Genomic DNA, 17,343 nt, shown 5'->3' with positions numbered 1-17,343 from the left:
TGACTCGGACAGTGTGCAAAACCCTGCCTTTTCACCATCATTAGTGTAATATATGCAGTACAGTGTCATCTGTGGCAGATTTGTCCAAAACAGACACATCTTCCAATCAAATGCTGTGCAATTTGTTATAGTTTGAAATGGTGTATTTACAGTTTTGTTAAATATGTTCAGTAAGACAAGGGATTGCTATTTCTTAATTTAGTGTTACTTCCATCTATTTAAAAAAGCTTTTGCTCATTGATCAGAAATGCAAATACAATTTTGTCAACTCCGTCAGCTCCGTCAGCTCTTCATCAGCACCATCAGATACATGTTTTTGTAATTTTTTGGGAAACAAATAATTCTTTCTTCAGTTTTTGTTGTTTAAGTAATAAAGGATCATCAGATCTACATCCTCTTGTTTCTTATTCACTTTAGGATTTTTTTCTATAGTGGCAAAATAAAAGATAATGTTTGAAAATGCTCATTTTTAGAAATCTGTGTATTCATAACTGTGTGAAATTAAACGTTAAGTTTATATCTTACTTTTTTATTGCATATCAGAGTAACTAATTAATTACATACATCAGAACTTAATATTCTTGATAGGCTATTATAATTATATTAATATATACCTTTAGTGTGTCTGACGGAGTTGACACAAATCAAGTCTTTAAGGTAAACATGTGAATTTGTTAAAAAATGTTTTTGAACCTCCAGCCTGCACCTTTACATGGTTAAATAGAACAGATATTTATCTACATGAATATATAACTCTAATCAATATAGTGTAAATTTTCAAAAAAAGTTTTTCAGAACGTGTTTTGTCCCGACTCTCAAGAATCAGTGAACTATAATTCTAATATACATTGGAATTTCAAATATTCATTGACAGTCCTAGTACACAGTAGAGACAGACAGGAAAGGGGGAGGCAGAGAGAGAGGGAATGACATGCAGGAAACGACTGCCCGACGCGGGATTCGAACCGGGGCCGATGCTTACGATAAAATCTGAGTTTCCCGCACCGTTCATGAATCTGGAGTAGAGTTTCAGTAGCGTGAGTTTGTGCAAATCTACACAGATTTACTAATGTTTCATGAATGAGACCCACTCTTCTTCTTTCCTGGTGCATTGTGGGATATCTGGGCTGGTCAGCTCCACCTGTTGTGTCTTCATCTTCTTTGCTGTGACGTGTGTTTGTGCAGCTTGAGAGTCAGAGAGTGAAAGTGTGTGTCTCACACTGCAGTGACATCACATGGAGAAAAGACATGATGAAGTGTTTCCTCCTGGTCTCCTCCTGCTCTGTATCATCACTAGATAAAGACTCCAGCTCCTTCTTCTCTGTGCTCAGTGTTCATCCAGACATACCAGCCTCCATGTGAACACAGTGATAAAACAGTGTGTGTGTGAGAGCCATGTAATGTCCATGTGTGCATGTGTAGCAGTTGTGAAATGGTTGCTTATAGGCTGAAGGATGACAACACCATGGATCTGAGTTGGTTCATTTATTCTGCAAAGGCAGCACAGGGGCAGAGTCAGGAAACACACAGCTGCAGGTAGAAACAGTCTGCCTCCACAACAAGAGCAGCCACAGTTTGTTCCTCTTTTGCTGCTCTTTACTGTATTGTATGTCACAATAAAAAATAAATGAATAAATAAATAGTAATAATAATTTTAGAGAAAAGATACTCTCCTGAATAGAAACTAAAATAATCACATGAAATGAATATGTCTATAACCCACTTGTAAATAATAATCATTAGAAAAACAGAATAAAAATCACCATGAAATGATCAAATAAAAATATTCCATACTTTTCCTCTACACAAGGACAATAATAAAAAGTGAAATAATGTGTGCTCTAGTGACGTTTTTACAGCTCTGACCAGACTCAACTCTCATATATTTACCACAAACACATCTCAGAAATCACATTTCAAAGCATTTTTCAGACAAAAGGCACCTGCAAAGGCAGCACAGGGGCAGAGTCAGGAAACACACAGCTGCAGGTAGAAACAGTCTGCCTCCTACGACAGGCCACAAAACACACACACGGCAGACGTCACGTTAAACCCAAACTACAGCCGCTTTTTCACCGTAAAACACAATTAAAAACACGGCAACACATTAATAAAAGCTGTCGTTACTTTAGCGCACAGTTTCAACCGCATTACATGACAGTTTAAGTGCATATTTTACAGAGCAACGTGAGAGCTTCACAACACGTCTTACCACAACAAGAGCAGCCAGAGTTTTGCCGGGAGTTTGGTCCGACGTCGCCCACGTCCCCCTTAGTGTGTTACCCCAATATCGCTCCCCCTTGCTACAGGTGAAGATGGAACTTAGAAATAGAAGTGATATAAAACAAAGCAGGAAATTCTAACTTGTTTTAGATAGTGTTAGCATCGAGCAGGTTTTGAGAATGTTCACCATAATGAATGATAAAAATAAAGAAATAATGAGTATAATGAATGATCAGATGAATAAAACAAAGTAAAGATTGACCCAGCTACACATGCTGACAGAGAAGGTGCTGCTCTGACCCCCCTCCTCCTTTCAGGGTGCAGCCTGCTGGAGTCCCATGGTTGACACCAGGTCTGAGGAAGTGTAAGTCTGTTTTTACTTTGATTCATGGAAACAAAGCAGCACATTCAACCATCTTCACACTGTCACATCACTGACCTCATGAGTCTTCATCAAACTGTCAATAACTGATCACATGATCAATAACTGCAGCTGTGTCTTGTTCTCTCCATCAGATTCCTGTCCGCTCACAATCGACACAAACACAGTGAACACAAAGATCAAACTGTCTGACAACAACAGGAAGGCGACATGGGTGAAGGAGGATCAGTCATATCCTGATCATCCAGACAGATTTGACTGGTATGAACAGCTGCTGTGTTCAACTGGTCTGACTGGTCGCTGCTACTGGGAGGTCGAGAGGAGAGGAGACGTTGAGATATCAGTGAGTTACAGAGGAATCAGCAGAAAAGGAGCCAGTGATGACTGTTGGTTTGGAGAGAACGATCAGTCCTGGAGTCTGATCTGCTGTGATGATGGTCGTTACAGTGTCTGGCACAATAACAGATCAACAGACATCACCTCCTCCTCCTCCTCCTCCTCCTCCTCCTCCTCCTCCTCCTCCTCTTCCTCTGTCTCTAACAGAGTAGCAGTGTATGTGGACTGTCCTGCTGGCTCTCTGTCCTTCTACAGAGTCTCCTCTGACTCACTGATCCACCTCTACACCTTCAACACCACCTTCACTCAACCTCTCTATCCTGGGTTTACACTCTACAGGTGCAGGTCTGGTTCCTGGTTGAGTCTGTGTTGAGTGAAGCAGAGTCTCCTCCTGTCACAGAAACCTTCTCACTGTTGAACAGACAGTTCAGTCTCTACATGTCTGTCTCTGTCTCTGTCTCTCACTCACGTTTTCACATTCATGGATTAAACCAGTTGATGTTTTAAACTCTTCTCAGTGATTCTTGTAAACTTCTTCCTCTTCCTTTAAAGATGGAAGCGTTGATTATTACAGGACAAAAACCACGGTGACTTTTACTCAGCTGCTGATGAAGGACGAGGCCTAATATCACCAAGCTAAAATGAATGAATGACAGTGGAACAGTAATAAACACGGTTTCAGCAGTGTGCGACTGTGTCAAGCAACATTTTATTCTGCCTCCTAGTGTATGGGAATGGGATGGGCTTGAGTCAGGAGTTTCTCACTGAACCTGGTATCACAGTGCCACCTATGGTCACAAAGTGGAATGACAACAAAATGACCTGTAGGGGAGTCTGACTCAGGATGTAAATGAAATAAATGAAGATAAAGAGAAAGAAGAAAATAAAAAATAATGTGTGTGTGTGTGTGTGTGTGTGTGTGACATCCTACTAATGAGAGGCTCTTTTTTCTGCCCTCTACATATAACGTGAAGAGGCTGAGAGAGACGTTTACCCTGACTTGTTGTGTCCTGTTTGTTAAGAACCATTATACAACAGTTAGTTCCGACCGGTCCCAACCGAGCAATTTGATTGGACAACGAGACATTCTATAGTGCTGATATACAGTATAACAGCACTGGGACTTTTCACAGACATAATCACTCCGCTGTTCAGCTGGACAGGAGCTAAATCAGAGCCACGCTCCCCATACAGGAGCTGCCCCATCTCTCTGCTGCTACTGCTGTTGCTGCTGCTGCTGCTGCTGCTACAGTTAGAAACGGACCTGAACATTAAAACCTGGACCTGACCTGGTCCGTCTAATTGGCGATAAATCTCTACTAAACCCGGCTGGGAAAAAATCGCCGCGGGGCAACTACGTTTTGACGGTGATGTGTTTTGATATTAGCATTAGCTGTTGTTAGCCACATAGCTCAGCTACTTAGCTTCAACTGTGTTTATATTGATTACATAGATGATAAACAAATGTAATACGGTATCGATAACGTCTCTGTGTCTTCATGCTGGTCCTGTTGCTGCGGTGCTAATCAGACACGGGCTCAGAACCAGAACCAGCACTGGAAGCAGCTCGGTGGAAAAGCTTGTAGCTAGTAGCAAGCTAGTATGAAATGTTTATGTGTTGCCTGGCAACAGCCTTGTCTCCCTTCCAGTTGCGGAACTATTTCTGTTGGCGGAGCCAAATAAATGATTAAATAAACAAACAAATCATAATCTCTTGTAGTTTATTACTGTTCTAAAATGCGCTCGTAGCACTGTTGTATAAAAGCAATATCACACTCGAGGTCGTGCTGTTGTACTGTATATCAGCACGGTGTGATTATCTGCGGCACTCGGCCTGCGGCCTCGTGCCTACGACCGAATCACAGCCGTGCTGATATACAGTACAACAGCACTCCCTCTCGTGTGATATTGCTTAAATAAAACCATTTAATAATAAAAGTGTCAACCCTCATGTTGAATAACCTCTGTCCTCACACTGTCAATGAGACCAAGGAGCCACAGTCAGTGAGAACAACTTTATTTAAAAATATCAAACGTCACTAAATCACATTTCAGTCTGAACAGTTTTTACACTGATATGAATATTTATCTGATAGAAACAATGAGCTTCATAGTTGATGTGAGCAGCTGCTGCCTCCTTCTCCTCACTTCTTCTTGGTGTACTGCAACCACAGAGAGGACAGACTGACGTGTGTTGGTCTGTCTGACAATATTATTATTATTATTATTATTATTATTATTATTATTATTATTATTATTATTATTATTATTAATAATAAACTCACTTTATCTAGAATCCAGTCAGCGTCTGTTATCGCTCTCTGGATGATCATCTGGATCCTCTCTGGGTCGTCCTCATCTGAGTGACTGGTGTAACCCTGGAAACACAAACTCATCAATCAGGACACTTTATTAATAATATTATCATCATGATTATCATTATTATTATTTCTCTGGTTTGAGTTTTTCCACTGTGTTTCTTTCCTTCATTTTTAAAATCTAAATGGAAGAATTGGACGTTTTGGACGAGAATAACTGATAATAATGAAAATAATCCTCAGTTTCAGACTTAATCCTGGATTTTCTCAGGTTTTCCTGATCTGTGTGTGAATGTGTGAATGCAGCAGCAGCAGCAGCAGCAGCAGCAGCAGCAGCAGCAGCAGCAGCAGGGACCGGAGGAGATCAGACAGGCGATCAGTGGTTGTAGTGGCTGTTTGTGGAAACTAAGAAAAGCTTCAAATCAAACTTTAAACCCTAAAGAATCAAAGGGCCACTGCTGCACCATGGGTCGTGGTGTAGACAGCTGAGAGAAACATCATGACCATGCAAAGTCCAGTTTTAACTACAAATGTGGTTTATTTGACCAGAAAGGAGCAAGAAAAGAACAAAACAAAACAAAACCCATCAGCCCACCCAGGTGCATGCTGGTCCCTCACTGCAGCCCTACACATTTATTCTCTGGTGACGTGATCAAATGAAATAAAACACCAATAATAAACAGGAAAACACCTGAACTACACAAATAATAAACTAACAGAATCTGATCAGAGTTAAATCAAATAAATCAATTCAGGAAAATCAGATCTAAACTAAATATTAAAGTAAACAACACTAAATACAAACAATGAATAAATAAACAGCTGCAACAGTTTGTGTTTGTTGACGTGTGTTTACTACTGCTGGCTGTCAATCAAACCTCCCTCATGGATAATAACCTGTAGTGACATCATCATCATCTTCATCATCATCATCATCATCATCATCATCATCATCATCATCATCATCATCATCATCATCATCACTGTTACTTTAAAGGACAATTTCACTCGGGGCTGTATGTTCTTAACATTTTAGGTCTAACAGAAGGAATCTGAAGGTTTTCAGTTTAATGTCTCCTGTTTTGTGGTAGTTATGGTCTGTCCCCGCATCGCCACGGCAACGATGAATGGGAGCGGATTGAAGTTCTGCTGCTTAGGCTGTTTCCATCCCTCAAAGCCACAGACAGCGTCAGATGGAGACTCAAACATGCGCAGAGAAGTTTTTTTTTTACTTGAAGCAAGTCCAGAGTTGATATTCCTGTGTTTATGACACAAACGGGAGCTTCCCACTGCACCTGAACACACCGAGCGTCAACTTGGGTCTCGACTCCGCCAGACTTTGAATTAGATCTAGTTTTACAAACATGTCGGCTTGTTGAAGTAAATAAACTTCTTGGTTAGGAACATACAGCCCTGAGTTGAATTTGCCCGGAATTGTCCTTTAATGTTTTCCTCCACATGATGTTGAAGATGAAATGACAGTGACAGTAGTGACTCCTCCCTCCCACCGGAGCCCCACATATTTATTCTCTGGTGCCCCGACGTGGAGAAATGAAATAAAAACACAAAGAACAAACAGGAAAACAAACGACAAACTCACTGAACACTAACAACATCTGATCAGGATCAAATCAATCAATCAATTCAGGATCATCAAATCTAAACTCAACACTAAACACGACCAATAAACATGTGACATCAGACTGTCCATCTAACCAGTCTGCAGCTCCATCCAGCTTCTCTCTGCATCCTCAGCTCAGAAACCGTCACTAGAGAGAGTCCAGCATCCGTCAGCAGAGGTGTGTGTGTGTGTGTGTGTGTGTGTGTGTGTGTGTGTGTGTGTGTGTGTGTGTGTGTGTGTGTGTGTGTGTGTGTGTGTGTGTGTGTGTGTGTGTGTGTGTGTGTGTGTGTGAGGGTCACCACGAACAACATCAATTAATAACTTTTATGATAAAAAATTATAATTTAGATATCAAGAATACGCTCTCAAAAATATATCAAATACTAGGAGACAGTGAAGAAACACAAGACCTAATTAGGACAAAGTGGAATCAAGATCAATCAAGTACAAATAGAAGACGACGATTGGAAAAATGCTTATAGCACAATACACAAAACAACAAGTTCTGGATATTGGAGGGAATTCTCATGGAAGGTATACACACGTTTTTTCATTACTCCAAACATACAGTCTAAATTCACAACATCCATTACCTCAGACTGTTGGCCAAATTGTGGGGAGCACCATGCGAACCACTCACATATTTTCTATTTTGTCCATCACTAAAACCTTTTTGGAAAAAGATTATGGAATCTTTCTTTTCAATTTTCCAGTTTAAAAAAAACACTGGAACCGAAATGTATAGTTTTAGGAATAACACCAGCCGAACTTACAACAGAAAAAGACAAATATTTATACAGAATACTTAGAATAACAGCTTTGAAACAAATCACAAGAAATTGGCAAAAATCTATCTCACCTTCTTTTAACAACTGGAAATGAACTGTAAACAGTATTCTGGAAATGGAAAAAATTACATACAGAGTCAGAAACAAGAACCAGAATGTCTGAAGAGATGGAATAAGTGGTTTGATTATATAAATAAATAAACGGATGTTTTCAGCTCTGAAGAAAGGTTTATTAGATTTCTGAAGAGAACAAATCTATGTATGTATATATTGCAATTTTTGTTTCTATCTTATGCCCTTTTTTTTTTTTTTTTTCCCCCACTGTCTTTGTCCCCCCCCCCCCCCCCCTTTTATTATTAATATTCCCCTTAAAATTATATATATTTATTTTTTATTCTTTTTTTCTTTTTTTTTGAATCCATCTATTTTTCACTTTTTTCTTTGATGTTTTTCACACACACACACACACACTAAAAAATGTTTTAAAAAATGTCATAAATGTTGCAGGAACGTGCCAGTGACTGATAAGATATGTGCTGGAATATGAACTTGAATTCTGCAATAAAGTATAAAAAAAAAGAAAAGAAACCGTCACTAGAGAGAGTAGAGCATCCGTCTGCAGCGTTACACCTGGCCCGTCAGCAGAGGTGTGTGTGTGTGTGTGTGTGTGTGTGTGTGTGTGTGTGTGTGTGTGTGTGTGTGTGTGTGTGTGTGTGTGTGTGTGTGTGTGTGTGTGTGTGTGTGTGTGTGTGTGTGTGTACCTGAGCAGCTCACCTGTCGTACAGCGTGTCGATAGTGTTGCTGCATGGCCGTGTTGGGCAGCAGCCTGCAGCACCTCAGGAGATATGGATAGAGCTGCAGCGGGGTGTGGACCAGCTCTGCTCCAGCTAAAGGTGGCATCCCCTCCTCCTGTGGAGTCACAGACAGCAGCTCTGAGCTTCAGCAGCTTCACAGTCACAGTCAGGAAGAAGAGGAAGAAGAAGCTCTCAGAGATGTAACACCTGCTCAGGTCTATACAGCTACTGTTAGCTAACACACTAACAACACTTTAACACACCAGCAAAACCATCAGTGAATGGAACAGACTTCCAGAGCACCTCAAAAACACCACTGCACTGCAAAAACTCTAAATCTTTCTGAGAATATTTGTCCTTTTTCTTGTCCAAATGTCTCATTTCTAGTCAAAACTAATCTCTTTCCATTTAAAATAAGACTCATCACCTAAAAACTAACTTGTTTTTAGATCATTTTCACTTGTTTCAAACTAATATTCACTTGAAATAAGTAGAAAAATCTGCCAGTGAAAGTAAGTTTTTTGTGTTTGTAATAAGGAAGAAAAACTTGCTCCACTATCAGATTTTTCTACTTATTTCAAGTGAAAATCTGCTTGAAAGAAGTAAAAAGTGTCTAAAACAAGCTGCTTTTTAAGTATAATGAGATTAGTTTTGACTAGAAATGACATTTTGACTAGAAATAAGAGAAATATTCTTGGTAAAATGTTTGAGTTTTTGCAGTGTGACTACCTCTGTTTTACTCGTAAGGTCAGAAACTGGATTGTGAGTCAGCAGCCGGGGAGCCCTGTACATAGGAGACCAGTAGGTACTAGGGGTGTCACGATTTCTATTTTTTATCGAAATCGATCGAAATGACGTCACGATCTCGAGCATCGAAGTCAAAGAGAGGATCGACGATTCTCCCCCCCCCCCCCCCCGCAAAGCTACAACTGCCCGTAGTCCCCATTGCGCACCAAGCGTCTTGTCAGTCACTGGTCCGAGTTTTCCTTTACTTTTTATTTCAAGACAACACTCATTCTCTCTCTCTCTCCCTCAGTCTCTCTTTTTTTTCTTTTTTTTTTTTTTTACCGGCGGTGTCAGCTGATGTGCACGTCTGCAGCAACCCAAACAAATGCACATGTTGACTGGCTCTATTCCAGCCACATGATTGGTTCGGCGCAGCGGAACTCTCAATATCATTGGCTATTTGCCAAAACATGGATGAATGAAACCGACCACGTCTCATATTTCTATCGAAGAAAAGTTATTTCACAATTTATAGCGTTTTATTACCCAGCCCTGGTGGGCTACTGTCCCCTCCTACCTGGGAAACAGGAGGGAGACGCAGCTCTAACTACACAGCACCGACAAGCGCTGAGAGCCGCATGTTGCAGTGACGTTATAAGATTTAAAAAAACAAAACACCGCAAATAATAAGCCGACGAAAAGGTGCAACTTGCCACTTTTTGTCGATGTATTATTTGCGGGGGCTTTCGGGGGATCTGGTGACGGTGGAGGATCCGGGACTGATTCACTGGACCACCACCAGTCTGATCAGGACCTGATCATGGCAGCACAGCAGCTGCAGCTCTGCCCCGCTGTCACATGACTCTCCGTATCAGCGCAATCTCGTTTACATTACATTAAGCCGACATCAGGAGAATAATGAGACACGACGGTAAATTAATGAAAATAAAATTATGATAATGCACAGATATAAATATATTTGTTTCAAAACCTTGGGGGCAATTTTGCCCCCTGGATCATGATTTTTGGGGGCATGTTACCTTTATATTGTAAAGAAATTATTTAAATGTGACCATAGTGCCTAATGTGATACATTATGGAAATTGCATCACTTATATGTAGCCCATCTTTTGAAATAAGATTTACTGTACAAAATTTGATGAATAAAACCAATGATCGTAGACTAGACTAGTCTGAAAATAGCATAGGCGTCTGTGCTGTAAGAAAAAGAAAAAAAATCGAAAATCAAATCGAATCGAGGATTTGGAGAATCGTGACACCCCTAGTAGGTACCAGTAGGGATGAGACCCTGGTGGGCAGCCTCGTCCAGAGGTGGTAGTAACACGCTACATTTACTCTGTTACATTTACTTGAGTAACTTTTTGGATAAATTGTACTTCTAAGAGTAGTTTCAATGCAGCATACTTGTTACTTTTACTTGAGTATATTTCTTCAGGAGAAGCGGTACTTTTACTCCGTTACATTGAGCTTCATTCCTGTCGCTACTCGCTACTTTTTCTCATCGATCCAACGTGCAAATTGTTTGTTTATGTTTTAATGGAGATACTTCCGAGCCTCTGTCACATGACTGCGTTTCACCAATCAGATGTAGCCACTCGCGACGTTTGACTCCGTGTAACCAATCAGACAGAGCCAGGCAGTCACATGACCGCACACAAAGAGCTTATGGACAGTTCATAGATCTTTCAGAGATAGGCCTATGTAAGTTATTGTGGCTGAATTTGTCTTCATTTATGTTACTTTGTAAAAAAAAAAGAAAAAAAAAAGTAATTTAGGCTTTTGTCTTAGTTGTTAAATGTTGTTCTTTGGCAATAACTGGATTTTTTCATTGCTATTATATTTCTGTGTATTTACATTTACGCGCTGATCATTAAAGGAACAAATCAGAGGTTACTCAGCAGTTACTCAGTACTTGAGTAGATTTTTCACCAAGTACTTTCTACTCTTTCTCAAGTAAATGTTTGAATGGCTACTTTTTACTTTTACTTGAGTAACATTATTCTAAAGTAACTCTACTCTTACTTGAGTAGAGTTTTTGGCTGCTCTACCCACCTCTGGCCTCGTCCCTACTGGGCATTCTCAACCTGACAACGCAGTGCCAGCATCAAACTGGAACTGCATTAGGTCACCTTGGTGGGTAGCTCCATCCCTGTGGAGCTCCACTCAGGTCCCTTCTCCTCTCCTACATATTATTTTCACTGAACAATGAGCACTTTATGTGAAATCCTATGTACCTGAATGTATTTGATTTATTTTAAATACCCAGAACATCCCTGCACACGTTAGATAGGCACTCTACTTTATGAAATATCCTATGTACTTGAATAGCCTACTTATTTTAAATACTCACATCATTTTTTTTTAATTCAAAACTTTGTTTCACATTACAAAACATTTTTTCAAAAATAATATGCAATATATAAAGCACATCTATATTATAGGTAAATTATAAATTATAGGTAGTTTTCACATATATTGACAGTCTTAATCGCTTTCAGGTTGCTTAAAAATCTGATGGAGGTTATGTATTGCTTGAGCTCACCGCTAAGAGCAATAAAGGAAGGGTTTATTTTTTATTTTTAATGCCCTTACATTTCAGTTTAAATAGTCTTCTCCTCCTCCGGAGACTTTCCATAACAAACCGTAGTCGGATCATGGATGTGTTGAGTCGGATGTGTCATCATCTGTTTGTCTGGTGTCATGTTTGCACCACACGGAGCGGTGTCGCCCCCTCGTGTCGCTTCATGGAGTCCTGCAGCGTCCTGGAGGAAACTGGAGATGAGTTCAGACACAGAGTCACTGACAAGCGGCGGACTGGAGATCGATATTATCATTAATGTTTTAACTCTTTATGGTTCAGTAGTAGAAATAAACAGCAGTAAAAACACCAGTCTCTCTACTCAGATAAAGAAGTCACCTCCCCTCCCCCACTTCCTGTTTAAACTTTACTTTCACTTTGACTCAGCGGTTGTGTGGCAGTTTGTTTCCCCGTGTGAAGGTAAGGTGAACAGTCTGAATGTTTTCCTCGTTAACACCTGTCGTTACCTGAGTTCTCTGCCCTTCAACTTGTGGTTGTGTTGTTGTTGTGTTATTATAATGTTACTGTAGCTGAGTCAGAGCTGCAGCTGTAAAGTCTGGACCGACAGAACCGTGTCCTCCATGTTGTGTTGTTGTTGTGGGTAGAAGCGCTGGAATAAGAGCAGAATCTGTTAGCTACTACGTCACTGATCAATACTGACTGTTACTGATCGATACTGACCACCTCATGTTTTTGTCTTGGTTTTCCTGAGACTTTATTGATTATTGATTTTCCAGTGATCAGTGTTCTTCACAGTAACCAGGATTGGGAGGGTTACTCTGAAAATAATAGTCCTGTAGGCGACAATTACAGGTTACCTGTTAAAAAAGTGTAATAAGTAACTTTACTCTAAGTCAGAAGAAAACTCGCCAGTTTTCTAAACTACCGCTCATTTCCATGTAAAGTTGGTGTTGTGGTCGCTGGGACGCCGCTAATGTCACGTCAACTTGCTGCTGAGAGTCACGTACAGGATGTGTGTGTCAGAAGAGGCGGGGGGGAGGGGGGGGGAGGGGGATCAACTTGTGACTGCTGAGGTTGTATCAGAGTCTCACGGTGGATGCTCCACCAATAACAAATTAAACTGTGGTTTGACAAATTCAAACACATTTATTGATGACTTAATTTAAAGGAGCCACGGTAGCCTATACGATCACGTGTGAGATCAAATTCAGTGTTAAAGGTGCTCAGGCAGGTGGTTTTGAAGTAAGCTAAAAGTAATCCAGAAAGTATTCAGAATACATTACTTTACTTGAGTAATCCAAATACATTACAGATTACAGATTTTGGGACATGTAATCAGTAATCTGTAGGGGAACACATTTTAACCCTCCCAGTCCCAACACTGATTATACTGTAGGCTATATAATAAAATAATACAAATAATCTATTCAATTTCAATTCATTTATTTACTATGGAGGACAATGTACAACATTCAGCACTCCCTCCAAGGGGGTGCGGCTGTACCCAATTGCAGCCTTAGGCTGATTTACATTGTTAGTCCCCCTGCCGGATGTTATTAGGCATGGTCTAATACTATATTCTTGTGTTTGTTTGTTGGTGGGGTTTGGGGGAGGGGGGCCGCCTCTGAAGCAGCTTAGAAAGTGCTCAAACAGGCGATTGTGGACTTTGAGAGGTTTTGTTCATTCACAAGAGCTTGAAAAAATAGAAATAGACCCGACTTCTAACGGTGACTCGGCTTTTATTTGCTCAGACCAGTAGCCAGACCCGGTCCAGCAGGGGAGAACGGCATCTGTTTGAGACTCGGCTTTTATTTGAGAATTTACGGTCGCCTATAGCAACAATATACTCCATGATTTAATCATATCGTTACTTTTGACTCTGGAGTTGAATTAGTACCGGGTCTTCTTGTTTCAGATCTGGTGTTATTTTGTGTCGTGTCATCTCTCCCATGAATTTTTCTTTTTAAAAACTGAAGCATGTTTATGAAGAGCAGCACGACGCAGTGCTGTTCTCCTGTGGTTGAATTCACCGGTCTATTGTCAGTCTCGTGTAGGCAGTTGTCTGCAAGAAGTTGCCCACTGTAGTGAGAGTGATACGAGCATTTACAGTGCAAAAAAAAACAAAAAAACTCTTCATCCCGACTGTGTCCCGGGGTCTATTAAAGGGATAGTTCGCCCAAAATTCAAATTTCACTCATTATCTACTCACCCTCATGTCGACTAAGGGCTGGGAGAAGTTTCAGAGTCCTCCGTGGCTTCTCTGAGTTGAGAACTGGGCTCACTTTTCGTCGTCTAAAAAGACACACCAAAAAACATCCAAATACCTCCATACTGCTCGTCTGTAATGTCCAGTGTTGGGCAAGCTACTTGGAAAATGTAGTGAGCTAAGCTACAAGTTACTCTACATGAAATGAAGCTTCACTACACTAATCGAGAACTTCCAACTACTCAAAAGTTCCTGTCTCATTCACAGGTCATTAAATGGGTTGGCACCTCCACCACTAGGCCATTTTATTAAAAAGAAAAATAGCGCAACAACAACGAGAGCTACCACCAGAGGTGACTGTGAGGTTCAGTTTAGGAGAACAGCATTCGCACAGAAGGTTTTATCAGTCCATGGTTGCTCAATGTGGAATACGCTACCTCTGGCCATAAGGGAAATATCAACATATGTAGCATTCAAAAAACAGCTGAAAATATGGCTTACCAACAACCAAGCCTGCCAACATTAAGGGCATGCTTGTTTTTGTGTGAGTACGTGTGGGCGTGTGTGCCTTGTATACTTGTTTCTTCTGTTTTTTTTTTTTATATATTTCTTTTCTCTTCTTACCAAAACTGTAGGCACTTTACCTCTGGCACTTTAAAATCCAGCACTTTATTATAGCACTTTTTGTAAGCAATAATAGCACTTTATAACAGATGCACTTTAATGGTTCCTAACAGCTCCCGAACCTATTATTACAATGCTGCTCTTTCCACTGCAGCTAAGGTTTAAATTTGTAATGTGATTTGTGTAATAGTATTGTGATATTGTGATATGGTACTCGTACCATACTAAATGTTATAAATGTTGTTATTGATGTTTTGTATAATTGTCGTTATGTGTGCCGCGGGACTACGGATGGAAATTAGCCCTGAGCTAAATCTGGTGTATTTACATTTTTTATAATGTTCATTAATATGCAAAGTCCCGTCACAAATAAACAATAAATGAAAATGAAAAATAAAGCTACCCACCAGAGAAATGTAGCAAGCTACGCTACAATAAAATGACAAAAGTAGCTTAGCTACATCAAAGCTTTTTTTTTTTTTTTTTTTTTTTTTCATCAAACCAACTTAATTCCAAGTAGGGGTGCACCGAATGGCATTTTTTTGGCCGAAGCCGAATACCGAATAAAATCAAAACGCTTGGCCGAATAACCGAATAATACCGAATACCGAAAGTGGTTTTAAAGTTGTTGTTTTTAAAAAAAAATTTAATAGGGCCTACTGGATAAATAAAATATTTTTTTAGACTTAATTTTCAAAGAAAGTAGGAATGTTTATTGACTATTCTGACAGTTTTTGAATATGCCAGTTGCCGTTGCTCATCAAAAAAGCACAAGAAGTTAAATAACGTTTTTCATTTATATCGGCCCATTGTGAGTGAAAGATCTATGCAAGTACATTCCAAAAAAACCCAAGTGTCTTTTCAAACAGTGGTTCTTAACCTTTCTTGGTCAGATTTTTTTTTTATTCATCAATTAGGCTACTAGACATTTCAGGCGACCTCATTTGAATTTCAGGCGACCCCACATGGGGTCCCGACCCCAAGGTTGGGAAACACTGTTTTAAAAGACGTCGGCCACGGACGGAGTGGGCGACATGCTGGGACGAGGAACTTTCGTTTTAACTGCTGCAGCCGTCTCTCCCTCTCGTAGCCTACTCAGCATGCTGTTCAGGGTGTTTGGTTTGATTCATTAAAAGGTGCGTTCCTACAGGAACGGTCCCCTCACTCAAGTCCTCCCACTCAGTCCGCAGTGGCCGTGTCTCCGCTGACAGGACGCACCGCGCTCTTGGAGCGACGTGCAACGATAAAGTTGTCCAGCTCATAGTCCAGCTACGGCTCTGATTCACGAACTTAACTATCCCTCCTCCTCTGTCACCTGCTGCATGCTGCGCCCTAATATAATACATCCATGGCTGTGCCCCGCTGCAGCAGACGGGCATCAGTAGATACGTACATGACGTCACATGGAAGCGGCGCATTTAAGGTCTAGAGATGCCTGGGGAAATGTAGCTTCTGTGGACGCTACCGCGCTACTGATCAATAAAATAGCTTAACTACTGAAAAGCTATTTGATGTAGAAAACAGCGACGCTACGACCACGCTACTGAGAAATGTAGTTAAGTTACTAACGCCGCAACTTGTAACGTCGCTACTGCCCAACACTGGTAATGTCCCTCTTGTATTGAATCCCCAACATGAGAAATTGTTCCGAAAAAAATGTAATAAGTCTATATTTTAAGCTTGTTTGTAGCGGAAGCTCCCAGCACTGCTCTTCCTGGTCCGTCCAAATCTCGAGTGATTTGCGCCGGCGTCAGTGCAAATCGCACAGTGGAGCTTTGAGGTGAAATAAGTCTTGGCCCAGTTGTTGTGTGTGTAATAATCAGCTGTAGCTTGTTTGATCCAGTGGTTTTCTACAGGGACGCTGTCCACACAGAGACTGTGTCCCATCAACTCAGTGGATCTCAGTCCTTGTGTGTGTCAGTGGATGGAAACAGTGGTCCATGGATCATGTTGCTGGGCTGCAGCTTCATGACGCCATCTAGTGGACTGATAGTAGAAGTACAGCAGCTGATGGCAGCTTCCTCTTCCTCACTGCTGTGTGACTGCATTCAACTGACACTGATATGAAGCAGAGGAGAAGAGCCAATCAGTGGAGGAGCAGCTGGAGACATGATGGACATGTGAGCTGCTGTGCAGATGAATGATGTGTGTTTCCTCTGCAGGTGAAGCTACAAAGTGTGTGTGAGCTGATGTGGATGTGAGCTCAGCAGCATGGATCAGTGTGAGGACAGAGAGGAGGGAGCCCCTCCCTCTAAAACCAAGAGCCAGACCACAGGTCAAAGGTCAGATGAGCATCTCTAACTGTCCATGACTCAGATCACTGCTCCATCATTATTCACACTCAAAGCTCTGTGTGTGTTGTGTTCAAGGCCAAAGCAGCAGCACAAGACACAGTCTGCTGGACCTGGACCTGGACCTGGACCTGGACCTGGACCTGGACCTGGATCCAGTGATGAGTCCGTTAGTAGCGACTCATCACTGGATCATCCTTTTAACTTTAGCCGATCTGTTGATGGAAGGTCAGAATTTAAAACAGTCAGAAAGACTTTTCTCTCTAAAAGTCAGTTGTTGTGTTTATTAAAAGATTGTAGGGGTGTAACGGTACATGTATTTGTATTGAACCGATTCGGTACGGGGCGTTCGGTTCGGCACAGCGTTGAGAACGAGTGCGTTTCGGTACAGAAGTTGTGTGTGTTTACAGTCCGCCTGCAGCTACACGTGCAGCCCGTTTACGTCCTGCTATCGCTAATGCTACCGCTAGCGAG

General features: G+C 41.0%; 2 protein-coding genes across 2 annotated transcripts in view; one reads left to right on the top strand and one right to left on the bottom strand.

The window, feature by feature from the left end:
• LOC310995730 (uncharacterized protein) overlaps positions 1–17,343 on the top strand; it is a gene marked incomplete at its 5' end in the record, with an annotated part of 123,623 nt that overhangs the window by 32,109 nt on the left and 74,171 nt on the right.
• On the bottom strand, positions 4,948–8,611 carry LOC310995946 (LYR motif-containing protein 9-like). Its single transcript, XM_083985167.1, has 3 exons — positions 8,443–8,611; positions 5,227–5,319; positions 4,948–5,103 (listed from the first exon to the last, which is right to left on the bottom strand). Exons 1-3 carry the CDS (start codon positions 8,566–8,568, stop codon positions 5,086–5,088), a joined length of 237 nt encoding a protein of 78 aa, XP_083841293.1. The 5' UTR covers positions 8,569–8,611; the 3' UTR covers positions 4,948–5,085.

The sequence above is a fragment of the Trachurus trachurus genome (genome assembly GCF_905171665.1).
Source record: "Trachurus trachurus genome assembly, chromosome: 13".
NCBI lineage: Eukaryota > Metazoa > Chordata > Actinopteri > Carangiformes > Carangidae > Trachurus > Trachurus trachurus.
The sequence above is the reverse complement of the archived record's forward strand: the minus strand, read 5'-3'. Positions and strand labels throughout refer to the sequence as shown.

Bases quoted from the DNA above. Each gene is read 5' to 3' on its own strand.
- LOC310995946 (XM_083985167.1), bottom strand. From the start codon at position 8,568: ATGCCACCTTTAGCTGGAGCAGAGCTGGTCCACACCCCGCTGCAGCTC. The intron at 5,320-8,442 runs GTGAGCTGCTCA...TTGTGTTTCCAG, and splicing joins ATCGACACGCTGTACGACAG to GGTTACACCAGTCACTCAGA.